At 35.0% G+C, this 14083-nt stretch overlaps 1 protein-coding gene across 2 annotated transcripts in view; it reads right to left on the bottom strand.

Annotated features, from left to right (window-relative positions):
• Window positions 1-808: 808 nt before the first annotated feature.
• Window positions 809-14083, bottom strand: part of LOC121376457 (tyrosine-protein kinase transmembrane receptor Ror-like) — a 354346-nt gene continuing 341071 nt past the window's right edge. For both annotated transcript variants that reach the window (XM_041504330.1, XM_041504331.1), the window contains 4 exons: window positions 13091-13183; window positions 11886-12023; window positions 11166-11267; window positions 809-5985 (listed from right to left, as the gene is read on the bottom strand). In XM_041504330.1, the coding sequence (XP_041360264.1) occupies window positions 4295-5985; window positions 11166-11267; window positions 11886-12023; window positions 13091-13183 (2024 nt within the window). In that variant the 3' untranslated portion in view covers window positions 809-4294. The remainder of the gene's footprint in view (window positions 5986-11165; window positions 11268-11885; window positions 12024-13090; window positions 13184-14083) is intronic.

Here is a 14083-nt window from a genome sequence, read left to right as displayed (position 1 = left end):
TGTGTGTGTGTGTGTGCAGATATGTGTGTGTGTAGATGTGTGTGTGTGTAGGTGTGTGTGTGTGTATGTGTGTAGATGTGTGTGTGTGTGTATATATATATATATGTGTGTAGATGTGTGTTTGTGTATATATGTTGTATATGTCTACATACCTGTATACTTTGTAAGAAAAAGAGTAGAATGCTAATGTCCTAGTACTACTTTCCACATTAATACTTTTTTTTTCGATTCTTATCTATATCAGTGTCTCTTTGTGGATTTTAATTATACTATAAATGTGAAAGATTGGACTTTACTAACAATAATGAATGAGAAAAAAAGTTACTTGAATTTGCCATGGGAAAAAAAATGATTCAATGTTTTTTTATGATTGTCACAAGTAATATGATAGGAAAAAACTGTAACTCTATCTATTTGTACAGTATTATATAATTTCATGTCTTGAACAAAACAGAAAACAAAACAAAATATAAGCTATATACATCTGTATACAAAAGAGCATTACTACAAAATGCATGTATTATGCTCTGAGGCACTCAAGTTTAACTTGAATAAGAATAAATAGACAACAAATATAAAGACACAACACAATAATATGTGCATTAACATAGACAACAGTATACTGTCAGTATCTTATCACATTTCAACGAGTGCAATACAATCAAGTTCTTCTTTTTTCCTAACTGAATACTTAACAATAAAATTAGATGTAAACCATTAAAGCAGCACTGTAAAACTAAAAAACCAACTAATTACATATATATAAATATAATTAATATACACGAGTGTTTGAACTTGACAAAATGGACAGAATTTAACTATGGACAGAGAACATTTTGTTTAGATTTGCGTTGCAATTCGCTACATAAGTTGCAGAGATCGCTATGCAATTTTAAAACATTAAACAGTAGTTGCTAATCAATTATTAAATTGACAAGAAATATCACTAATCAAGAGTTTGAAAACAAAATGTTCTCTGAATTGGGCCGAAATGTGTTCTAGACTTCAATGCCATACACATGCAGAAAAATGTAGCAGGTTTCCTCTCCAAGACTATATGTAAAAATTACCAAATGTTTGACATCCAATAGCAGAAGATTAATAAATCAATGTGCTCTAGTGGTGTCATTCAACAAAACAAACTTTTAAAAAACTACTAGGCAATGTTGATTTGAAATGCTTGATATAGTTTTATTAATTCAAGAAGCTTAAATCTTTCTTAAAAAATGTTTAAAGATTACCTTTATTATTGCTATTGGTTTTTCAATTGCACAGTACTGCTATAAAAGTAAACATCACTCCATACATATATAATATTGTACAAACTAACAAGTGTTTATGATAGCACTTGTAGTTAAAATGTATTGTGGTTTATCTGTGATGAGCCAGACATGGGTTGGCACTTTCTTGTTAATCATGGGATACACTTAATAAATAAAATATTTTCAAATCAATCAGTCTTACAATTATACCATGATGTTACTCACATTTAAAATAAATTCTGTGAACTGGTACAAAATTTAACTTGATTATAGATTTTGTATTTTAAGGAATATTGTCAGAAGATGTGAAAATGATGAGCTATTTCACATATGTCAAGATGAAGAAAACATCTTTAAGATACCATGACGTCCTGAAGAAGCACATACTACTCATAAAGTACTATTACTTTTTACATTACCAAATGATGTGTGTATGTCATTCAGAAGTTATAAGAGTGACTTCATTTTTGCTTATGTTCTTCTTGTTGCAAGCAAAAATTACTTAGTCTAACACATGACATTGTGTATGCTTCAACAAAATCTCAAATGTTCTTTACAAATTGTATTCTAATCAGTTGTTTATTTTGAAAATATTTCTTAATAAATTTTATGCAAGTTTTGTTTTTACAAAAGAAAAATGTAAATATCTTGAGAATTATTCATAGTCAAACAAAAGAATTACACACACACACACACACACATATATATATATATATATATATATATATATATATATATATATATCCAATGATTCTGAAATATTTCAAAGATATTCTTACTGTGTAATGAACTCCCATCAGATATTAATTTAAATATCAACATAGTTTACAAGACTGGATTATACCCTGTCATAACAACCCATATCATGACTGATTAAATTATGAATATGAACATATCGAATGACATGATTAAAAACAAAAGTAAAACTATTTTCGAAAGCCTAGCTAATTAAGGCTATTGTCAGACATAATGTGGCCATATTAACATAGATATATGTGAAATACTGATACTGATTATACACTATGTTAGGTTCTCTATGGTATCACATATTGCAAGCACTACACCATGGTAACCGTACCACTAAATATAAAATATACTATAAATTCTTGATTTAGGACTTAACCTGAAAATTATGCAAGTGAACAACTCATTTAGTTAGCTCCCTTTTTTTTCCTGGACAGAAACTTTTCAGCACTCAATTTTTACATTTTAGGCAAGCCCAAAAGACTCGTTCCTGCTAAAATGATGTCAGACTCTTTGATTTTATGTCATTTGTGTTTGGTTGTCTCCTAAAATATGCTTCATGGTAATAGATACTGCTTTTGTTTTCTTTTAAAGTTTTGTACTTTAAAATAATGATAGTAAAAAGAGACAAAATTCAAGCCATTACCTGTACTTCTAATCAAATATATGCTTTGATTTAGTTTAAGGCAACACACCATAATTTGTCATGTCATTACTTGTTATAACAGCTTAATATAACAGTCCGGCTTTGGAAATAGTTCCTCATAAAAAAATACTAAAAAATTCTGATATGCCGTTTGAAATCTTTCTGTGATGATTATAAGTAGGTTGACCTCGGTAGTATTTAAATAACTCATTGGTTTGAAGTTTGGTTTGAAGTTACTTGTTATATGTAGTACTAACTGATAACAACTGTGTAAGTGGTATATAGTGCCACTTGTATAACAGCAACACGAGGCTGTGCTCTGGCATGAGGGTTGCTAACTGGAAATGTTTGTGGTCGACCTAGGTTCATTGTTCATACAGTACTGTCAGTTGAGAGCACTCCCTAAAATTAGTAGTCACATGACACATTCGATAGTGTTATATTTTTTACAGAATATTTTCTGACAGAAAAATTGAACTGCATGGAGTAATTAATGGTGGTGTGTAACCGTAATCATGGTGTGTTACAGGTATATGGTATGGCTTACTGATAATAGATATATCTCTGCTCTTTTTGTTTCTTGTCAATCTGAATCTTAGGTGAACATCTTAATCAAGAATTTATGGTAATTATAAACGTGTAATATTGCTCATAGCTCTTTTGTCCTTCAGTTCCATAAAGATGCCTTCATAACACCAGACTTAATAGATACACAAGGCATGTCACGTATAATACAGTTTATAAATATTATATATATAACTGTAACAGTAGATAGTTTTAATACTTCCTCATCTATTCTACTCCTGCAAGTAACTTATTTGCACATTTACACCTTCAAATCCATTTAGCTTTTTATAATCACAAACTTGTGGTGTACAAGTCAAAAATTCTTTTACAAATCAGGTCTTCTTTGAGTAAATTCCTCCTTTATTTGATGAGTAAATTCCTCCTTCATTTGATGAGCACCATGCACTGAATTGTTTTAGGTTCTCTTGACCAATCTACTTAGTAGTTTCCACTCTCCACTCATGTCTTAGGACACAGTTTGACACAAGTATCTGAAATCTGAAGTAAGTTTAGCACAGCTCTAACCAAATGGGCAGATCTGAGGACACCAGTCTCTCACGTGTTCCTCACAGGTCACCAAGTTACAATAAAGATTGATCATGGCAACATGAAAGAACAATGATCTGCAGGTTTAGTATATCCTTTTGTCTTGTCCAGCCTAAATAAATGTTTCGTCTTGTCCTGAAATTTCTGAAGCAATCTTCATATTCTGTAATACTTGTACTTAGTCGAACTTGGACTCGAAATTCAGTTATTAATTGTAATCTTTGATAAAATATTGTTAAAAGTTGATGGATTTTCACTAAGAACAAAAATATCTGTATAAATAATTTTTGCTCCCCATTTTAAAAACAAGGATGCAAAAAGAAAATACATTTGAATGAGAAAACGATCATTAGTTTTAGGACTGGACTAACTGTGATGAACACTTGTTTCATGTTTTCATGTGCAGTGGGCGTAATAACATTTTATGTGTGTGTTTTTTTTCTCTCCCCCACATACATTCATAACAAAACAGCTATATACACTTACATTCACAAGTATGGCAACATTTGATTTACTCTTTGTCAGCTGCTCAGATTTCTGAAGTCCTTGGTTCAGGAATGTAAGCATTTTGTGACATAAAGTTATTGAAGCGATTGCACTCTGCCACAGTGGGCATGCCGTTGCTGACATTGTTCGCCGCATTGTATTGGTGGTTCTGCTGGCTCTGAGGCACGTGGTGGTTTCCCGGCACATTCTTGATCACCGGCAGCGGCCCGATCCCAGAGGAGCTCTGCGACGTGGCACTGTTGGATGATTTCGAACTGGCTACTGACCCAGCAGGCGAGATTTTCGACGGACCGTTTATATGGCTGTTCTGACTGTTCAGGTTATTGTACGGAGGAGGCCCCATCAGCCCGTGCTGCCTCTGTATTCCGAGAATGGGCATGGGCACCAGCGGTGGCTGGTTGGCGTTGTAGCCATGGGTGGATGCCATCGTGTAGTTTGGCATGGGCTGAGCCGGAGGTGGGTACGACTGGATGGGATCTGAGGTGTTGCTGCTGCCGGTGAGGCCCGTCACTGCTGTCGTGTTGCTGGGACCGGTGCTGCTATGGTGACTCGGCTGGCTCTGGCCGCTCTGGTGCGTGCTGCTCGAGTGGGCCGACTGGCTCTGGGAGATGCTCCAGTGGTGATTCTGTCCCGACATCATCTCCCCCTTCCAGGCTCGCAGTCGGGAGTTGATCTCACGGAATGATGGCCGTCGGGTTGGGGTCTCGTGCCAGCACTCCACCATCAGACCATACATTCGAGCCGGGCATTCCTCGGGGCAAGCCAGGATCTGTCGGGAGCGGATCATTTCGATCACCTCCTGGTTCGAGTAACCGAAGTAAGGCTGGAGGCCGTAGTTGAAAATCTCCCACAGGACGACCCCGAACGCCCACACATCACTGTCTGTTGTGAACTTGCCATACATGATCGACTCTGGAGGCATCCAGCGCACGGGCAACAGACTCTTGCTCTGAACTCTGTAATAATCAGACGAATATACATCGCGAGAAAGACCAAAGTCGGAAATCTTGACCGTGAGGTTGTCTCCAACGAGGACGTTGCGAGCGGCGAGGTCGCGGTGAACAAAGTGGTGACTGGCCAGGTATTCCATCCCAGCGGCAATCTGCTGCGCGATCACCAGCATCTCGGGATACTCCAGGATCTTCCCCCCGCCGCCACCGCCCTCGTCGTCCTTGCACGTAATGTCTGAGTGCGGCGAGTGCACAAGGAGGTACTCGTGCAGGTCACCGTGAGTCATGTACTCGAACAACATGCACATGGGATCCTGCTTCATGCACACGCCCAGCAGACACACAATGTTGGGGTGTCTCATCTCAGACATCATGTCGACCTCACGGCGGAAGTCATTCTGGATCTTCGGCTGTGCGTTCTCCTTCAATGTTTTTATCGCCACTTTGGTGACCGTGTTTTCCGCGTACAGCCCAATGAGCTCCCCTTTGTACACCTTCCCAAATGCACCTTCGCCCAACTCCTGAAGGAATCGTATGTTCGTCATTGCAAATTCACGGGCACGGGAGTTGGGTTTTGGGTTGAGGGGGCTCATTTCCACGGGCTGGCCAACCTGTCTGTTGCTTGATTTTCCTTTGACACCATTACGCTTGTTGCGGTTTTGACAGAAACACACAAGGGCCAGAAGCAAGGTCAAGGCCAAGGGAACAGTGATTCCTGGGATAAGAATGAACATCAGCTTGTCTTCACTTCCTTTTGTTCCCACTGAAAAAACAACAAGAAAAACTTTCATTATTATTTTTAATCATGAAAATAATGCATCATGATTGCATTGGAAAAGATAGCTGTACTAATGTATGTGTCTAGCAAATATATAGTTTACAGATCAAACAAAAATTGCAGAGTTATTTTACTGAGTTTATTTTAGTTTTATCTTATATTAATTCACTGAATAAAGTTGGCATTTGGTTTCACTGTCATATGATTTCTACTAACATAAAACAATGCTTGCACACATTTGGGTGTGGTTTATGTTTCTTTTTAAAAATTATTTTTGATGGTATTACTGGCAAACAATGTAATGTGTATGGTTGTCTTTTTCAAACTGTATGCATAATTTATGGTATGTATTAAAATATTTTGAATTGAAATTTACTTTAGTTAGATATAATGCTAAAATACTGAAAATGAGTTACATATACATGTATTTTTTTTAAAGATGTAAAAACAGTAGGACAACAGTATTTAAAGGATCCATAACTAAAAAAACCTATAAAGGCTGAGTCAACACAAGTTCTTCACTACACTCGTGGCAATCCAGAGGAAGTTATAGGTGTTAAGTGCATATAAGAGAGTTTTGATTGCAAACTGTAGAGTGGCTTCATAAAACACTTTTATTTACCAAATTTATGATGAAAATGTCGACCAAACAGTCATATTTGCTTAATCTTTTTCAACAACTGCCCATCTTAAAACGCTTCCTTAATATTTACCCAAATCATTTTTAAAAACAAGTAACTTATGTGTTATTTATTATATTCTTTGGCGACTGTTTAATACAGGTTTGAATTTTAAGCCAACCCCCTTTCCCCCTCTATAATGCTTCTTAACATGTATTTTAAATACAAACATGATGCATTCCATAACGGAGCCCAATTTGTAATGACATTTGCATGCAAATAGGATACCCAGGATCCATTGTAACCTTGTTACTCAGTTCATGCTGTCAATTCATAAAGAATTCCAACAAGCCAATCAGTGTAAAGCTCTCACATTATTTTGGAATACACACTGGCACCGGTCGTTAGATTAATGTGCTTTAATGATAATTATTGTTTCACGTTTCAAATGGCAACACATCTTTTGTTACAGCATTAATTTCGTCCTTTTTGCCTGCCACATAATTTGGAATAACATTTCTGGAGAAATGTTCATTTCTCATGCAACGAAACATTCCATAAGTCAAAACTGATGAAAAATAATAGTGCACAATAAAATGTCCGACGGCAGTAAATTATGCACCCTTGAAAACGTGGAAATGGAAAGCATATTGCCCTTCAGACAACCATCTGTATTAATCTGGCTGCCATTTATGTCATGAACGATATTTCAGGCAATTGTTCTTTTTGTTCAGAAACAACTTTCGGTTTTTTTCTTAATGACCTGTCCATTTATTATGTGTTTTAACTACTGGATATAGAAATAACTAGGCTTTAAAAAAGATATTTAGATGAAGAGGTTTTTTCCCTAATAACATTCCTTTAATGAAGCCACTTCGTATGCCAATTTTTATTAAAATGAGTTATTTCCCCCACAGGAAATTGTATTCCTTTCACCGTGCCATTTTCTATTCATATGTCATGTTATTTTCTCCCATCCCATGTTATTTCCTCCCATCCCATGACTGTCCTTTCTTTTTTAAAACACTAGCTTTATTTTGAAAAAAAATAGTTTAAAAAAGTAAATAAAATTGTAAGAAAAAGTTAATTTTTTCTTAAATTTTAGTAACAAAAGTTTATTGTAAAACACAAAATTAAATAGGAATTTCTTATTTATAGCCACTGCTTAATGTTTCCATCTATTATAGCAGTAGCTTGTTTAAGAATTAAAAAATTTGACTTATTAATTGTATTTAATAGATACATATATATACAAATGGTCAAGGTGCATCTGTGGTCTTCTGGGATAGTATGATTATTGGCTGGTTACTGTAACGGTTACGTTTTATTGAATTATGTTTTGAGTATGACTGATGAATATGTAGATAACATATTCCACAGGATTATTTTAGTGCTGTTCAGATTAAAAAAGCAGTTAAGAGAACAAATTATATTCCATAGCTTGCTGATAAAACAGTTAATTCAGCAAAAAGGATTTGGCCATAGACTTTTGGTGTCGAATTCCTGGCCTGCTGTATCTCTACATAAACAACATATCATGGTTAGTCATAAACAATGGGACTGGAAAAAGGGATCGAAAATTGTTTGCCAGAACAAATTCAATGAATGAAGCTGAGTCGATTATTTGTCTCAATTTTTGTAATTTGTAATTTGCCCCAATCAAACAAGGTTTTTCCCCATTTTATTGTTTTTAACTATTAAATGACAAAAAAGGTTTAGCAATGTGCTAAATACACTTAAATAAAAGAAAACTTGTAACATACAAATGTAGACACTGGATTTCATTGATGCATCATTTGTCAGTATAAGTAATATTGCTAAAAAATGAGTCTGTAACATGTTGAATATATCAAATAAAATGTTGAATATGTACAAATATATAATTATATATTAAATATTTGTCAATTGTTAAAATTTGCCATTTAGTAAATAAAAATAAGTTAGGAAAGTAAAGGAATATTTGTTTGACACTGTAACACATTTTAAACAGCTATTAGAGAGAGAGAGAGAGAGAGAGAGAGAGAGAGAGAGAGAGAAGGGGAGGGAGCGAGAGGAAAAGAGAGAGAGAGAGAGAGAGAGAGAGAGAGAGAGAGAGAGAGAGAGAGACACACACACAGACAGACAGACAAACAGACAGACAGAGACAGAGAGAGACAGAGAGAGACAGAAAGAGACAGACATCATATAGGCTACAAGGTTCTTTTATGTATTTTCCCATGGACAGGACAGAACTTAATACAGCCTTTGATGAAGCAGTCACAGGGAACTGGTTGGATTGGGAAACACCCAAGTCCATATTGGGGGATTGATGCTGTGATCCACCACTCCTCTGCTGAACTCTACCGACTGACCCACATACTGCCCTCATAGGTATGTGGAAGTCTACATCATTATAAAAACAATTCTGAATCATTCCTTATTTTAATATGTGGAAGAATGGTTAACTTTGCTGCTAAAGTTGATTTCATTTCAACTTATTTTCATGCTGAATCAAATAGTACTAAAATTTGCTCTTGGTGAGAGCTGGTATTTGATGGCTTAACCACTATGTTACTGAGGCCGGTTGGTGCTCAATTCATTTCAGCTTATTTTCGTACTTTTATCCAGTTAAGGTTCAAGCATGCTGTCTTGGATGCACACTTCAGCTATCTGGGCTGTCTGTCCAGGACTTTGGGTTAGTGGTTAGTGGTTAGTGAAGGTGATAAATATTTTCTTTCAAGAAATATTTAAAACACAACCTAATATTGGTTAGGTTTCTTTAATTTTTTATTTTCTATTTTGTTTAATTAATTAAAAAAATTGCTTTCATTTACCAATGCCCCCCCCCCCCTGACAAAAAACCCCCACCCCCACCCCCCCCCCCCCACTCAACATATTCTGGTTAAAATTGTAAATGCTCCATATTTTTTATTTAAACAACAATTCTGGATAAAATTGCACACTGATTTTTATCATGGCATTTGACCAAAAATAAATGCAGAATTTTTTTGCTAAAATACCTATAGTGACAGCAACATAAACCACAAGAGACTGTTGTGGTATCTGCTAGCATCAGACTAGCGATGAAGACAGGCACTTCATTGGGGTTCTATCCAACAGTCAGATAAACTGGCCTAATCTGCCTGTCTTTCAACTACTGTCACAAACAATATCCTTAGCAGGGGCCCCCACCATTTCCAAGATGATATATATTTCCCAACAGTATGCAATCAGTGCTATTAATCTCAACAGCTGCAGTTTTTTGTTTGCAAAATAAATGCACTAAATTATTTTTGTAACTCTCTGACTGAAGAGCTGGAAATGTTGGTGCTTGTTGATATTTTTGTCAGGAACATCATTTGCATTTTTCTGGGAAAACAGCACAGAATTAAATTGTTTAAATTAACAAATGATGTGGGAATGCAATCCAGTTAGTTCAGTGAAAAGAGTGAATATTGCATTTGGGAACATCATACAGTGTAAAAAGAGTTAGCACAGATGATTAAAAGAGTTAAAACAGCATTTGAATAGTTGCACAGCATTATGAGTTTTAAAAAAAAATGAGTTATAGTATTGCAGAACATGATATGATTTAATTCTGATAAGCTCACAAGGGGTTAAAAACAATTTTTGGGACAAATGAATTAAAACAAAATTTTACAATAGTATACTGTTCAGAATTATTTACATTTTTATTTTCTAATTTCAGTTTATTTCCATGCTTGTATCAAATTAAGGTTCAAGCACACTATCCTGGTCAAACATCTCAGTTATCTGAGCTATTTATCCAGGGCTAAGGTTAATGGTTAGCTGTTTGAGATTGAGACAGATGTAGTGGTCTGATGGGCTGTCTGGATAGAAGGGCCAGATCTAGCTCAGTTGTTAGAGCACTCGCCTGCAGTGCTTGTATAGTAGAATCAAATCACCTCAGTGGACCCATTCTCTGATTGTTTGTTTCACTCCCAACCATTACCACATAACTGCTATATTAAGGATGTGGTATATGCTGTCGTGCCTGTGGGAAAGTGAATATAAAATATCCCTTGCTGCTAATGGAAAAATATAGCTGATTTCCTTTCTAAAACTATATATCACAATTACCAAATGTTTGACATTCAATAGATGATGATTCATAAACCAATGTGCTCTAGTAGTGTTGCTAAGCAAAACAAAGTAACTCTTTTTTTCATATAGAAACAAACTCAGCAGCTGTCAGTGAATTACTTAAAACAAATTTGTTTGTTTTGTTTAACGACACCACTAGAACACATTGAAGTATTCATCATCAGCTATTGGATGTCAAACATTTGGTCATTTTGATATATAGTTTTAGAGAGGAAACCCATTATATTTTTCCATTAGTAGCAAGAGATCTTTTATACGCACCATCCCATAGACAGGATAGCACATACCATGGCCTTTGATATACCCGTCAAAGTGCACTGGCTGGAATGAGAAATAGCCCAATGCGGTTCGATCCTAGACCGACAGTGCATCAAGCGAGCGCTTTACCACCAGGCTACATGTCGCCCCTGAATTACTTGGAAAAGTTGGTTGAACACTCACAGCACTTTGGAACATCACACAACTCCTTCTGAACATTGTTCTGTGTTGTGAAGCACCACGGACCATCTTCAAAACCGCCAGGATTTCTACAGTAGTTGCTGGCTGAAACACAAAAATCAGATATGCGGTTTTAAAAACTTAAATGTGCAACAGGAATACTGCTTATTTCTATCAAAAAAAGACAAGAACAGATATGTCCAAAGTGTTTGCTAAAATTGCAAATATGGTACCGAATTCCATGCGAATTCCATGGCCATAAGTAAGGGAGGTATAGGAGAGAGTGTAAAATAAAAATATGTGCCTTTTTAAATTTAAAAGTGCCCTTTTTGTTCAGCTAGCGAATTGTATATCCAAAATGTTTTCTTTTTGTTGTTTTCTTTAATCCTTTTTTATTTTAAGATACTCTGAGACCAATTTCTACAGGTATTACTAATTTCAGGATAAAAAGGGTTGTAGTGTATTTAATTCAAGATTGCAGAAGGATCATAACATACTTTCTTAATTCAGGATTATATAAGATTGATCTTGGTGTAAAAGTACTTAATTTAACATATTTAGAGAAGAAATATAATACTTCATTCAGGCTAATATAAAACTGCTCTCATGTTGCAAGTACACAAGAAATCAGGAAAAGAAATATACCTTCTTTGTTTGGGATAATATAAGATTGATCTTGGCGTACAACTTAGCAGAAGATATTAGGAGAAGAACAATACTTACTTAATTCGGGAAATTTAGAACTTTTGAAGTTGTGTTTGTGAGGTTTGTCTGACTTCCAGCTCTGACACGCGTAGCCCGACTTGGTGCGACTGACCCGACCTCGGTACCTCTGACCCGTGTCATTATAACACTTGTCTTCTGTAAGATACAAACACGGATTATTACCCATAGGGTTAAAATATTATGGTACATATCACAGTGATACACCAAGTGGGATGTAACACTTCGACATGACTAAAGCTCATAGCAATAAAAAATTATTTCACTCGGGACATAAACATGATACGAAATGGAAGCTCATATAATATTGTATAATCATGAAATATTTACAATTAGAACATCATAAAGTGAACCGATGCAAAACATTACTGAAAGTGGGTACATAGTAGCAAAATGAGATGGTCTCTGACACATGAGTGTATAAGTGAACATTTTTGTAGTCAACTTATACTGATTTATTTTACCATGCCACCAACCTACATTGATTTTTTTCATGCCCCCAACTTAGATGTATGTTGATTTTTGTCATGCCACTTAACACATACACATAACTGTCAAAACATGGTAGTCACTTATTCCTTGTGATATCATACTATTTTCCTCACCATTTATTCTGAAATAATATTTGATTTGAATTACATGGAGTAATTAATAGTGGTGTGCAACCTTAAAATGTGTTGCTATAATGTTTGCAAAAATCATCACCTTGCAATTAAAACACAGGCATAAAATTTTTACTTAACAGTTTTGGCTACTAGTATTTAAACAAAATGTTTAATTGCAATGGTTAATTATTAAAATAAGACAAAGAAACTTTTTAAGAGATTTGATGGATTTAGTCACTTAGAGATACATGTATTAATAATCATTATGGTTGTTAGTAGTTTCACTTGTGAAATGGGATTGTGGTCATTTAGAACATGTACATTAGATTTTTTTAAACAATTTAATATCAACCAGAAATGGACTAAATTGAGTTCATTATATTAAATATAAGTTTTCTTTTTCCCCTCTTTGATTTGACTCCAAATATTTTCTAAAAATAGTATTTCAAAATGGCTACTGTTATTTTTCAATCGTCACAAACTATTGTAAGCTGTTAATAACAAAACTATGTATCTTTATGAAAAAAGACAGTGTATAAATGTATAAACAAAATATGTTACATTCTTAAAACATGAGATTAATAGCACCTTCAAACTTACTTTCTGGCATGGGAATACCAATTCGGATGCAGTTGTCTCCCTTCGGTGTTCCAGACTCCGCCAGCTTTTCGCAGTTTGGCAAGAGAGAATTTCCTGTGAAAATACAAAAGATTGCCATTAAACACTGGAACACATTTCCACATCAAAAACAACCAACAAATCTAACAAAAAATCCGGTAACGGAAATACACTGATAGAATTAACAGACGCAACAAACTGATTCCAAAAACTTATATTTGTCTGTTCCAAAAAAATTGTGCTTTAGCTGTATATTGGAACTGGGTCTGTAATAAAATGCTTTTTATTGTTATCACTTTCAAGCACACAAAAAAAAGAATGTAAATATCCATGAAATTGGACATGTTTCACTGGTGTAATATGAATTATTTTTTGTAATGAATAAAATAATTCCATTCCTGAGATGTCTTCATTCGTAGTTATGACAAACACAAAAACACAATATTGTAATAGATGAACATAAATACTGATTGCCAGAACCGAGATCACAGTAACCTACTCTATATTACAATATGCATGTCAAAGTTATTACTCTGTTATGTTTGCTATTAAAATCCTGAAATTAGGTCACTTGACCTGGGGCCTAATTCACAAAGCTCTCTTAGGCTCTGCTAGACAACAAAGCATCCTCTTTTGCAAGTCTTTTAGCATTGCACTGCGAGATCGCAGAGTTATGAGAGTTTAGTCAATTAGGCCCCTGATTTTGATTTTGTAACAATTTATCAGGACATACTGATGAAAAAGTGTACCATTAATATTAATTAGAGCAGAAAGAGCAAAAACTGAATGAGTATTGTATAATGAAAGCAATCAGCATGTCCATGTATTACATGTAGATGTCAAAGATGATGATTATAGAACTAGAGCCATCTACCTTTCAGGCAGTAACCTCTGTAAGAAAGAACAAATAACCCTCTACTACAAAACAACTTATCATTAGAGCCAAAGGATCCTTCAAACATAGAGAATATACTA

Source organism: Gigantopelta aegis, chromosome 6, assembly GCF_016097555.1.
Source record: "Gigantopelta aegis isolate Gae_Host chromosome 6, Gae_host_genome, whole genome shotgun sequence".
Taxonomy (NCBI): domain Eukaryota; kingdom Metazoa; phylum Mollusca; class Gastropoda; order Neomphalida; family Peltospiridae; genus Gigantopelta; species Gigantopelta aegis.
Note: the sequence above shows the minus strand (reverse complement) of the source record. Positions and strands in the feature narration are given on the sequence as shown.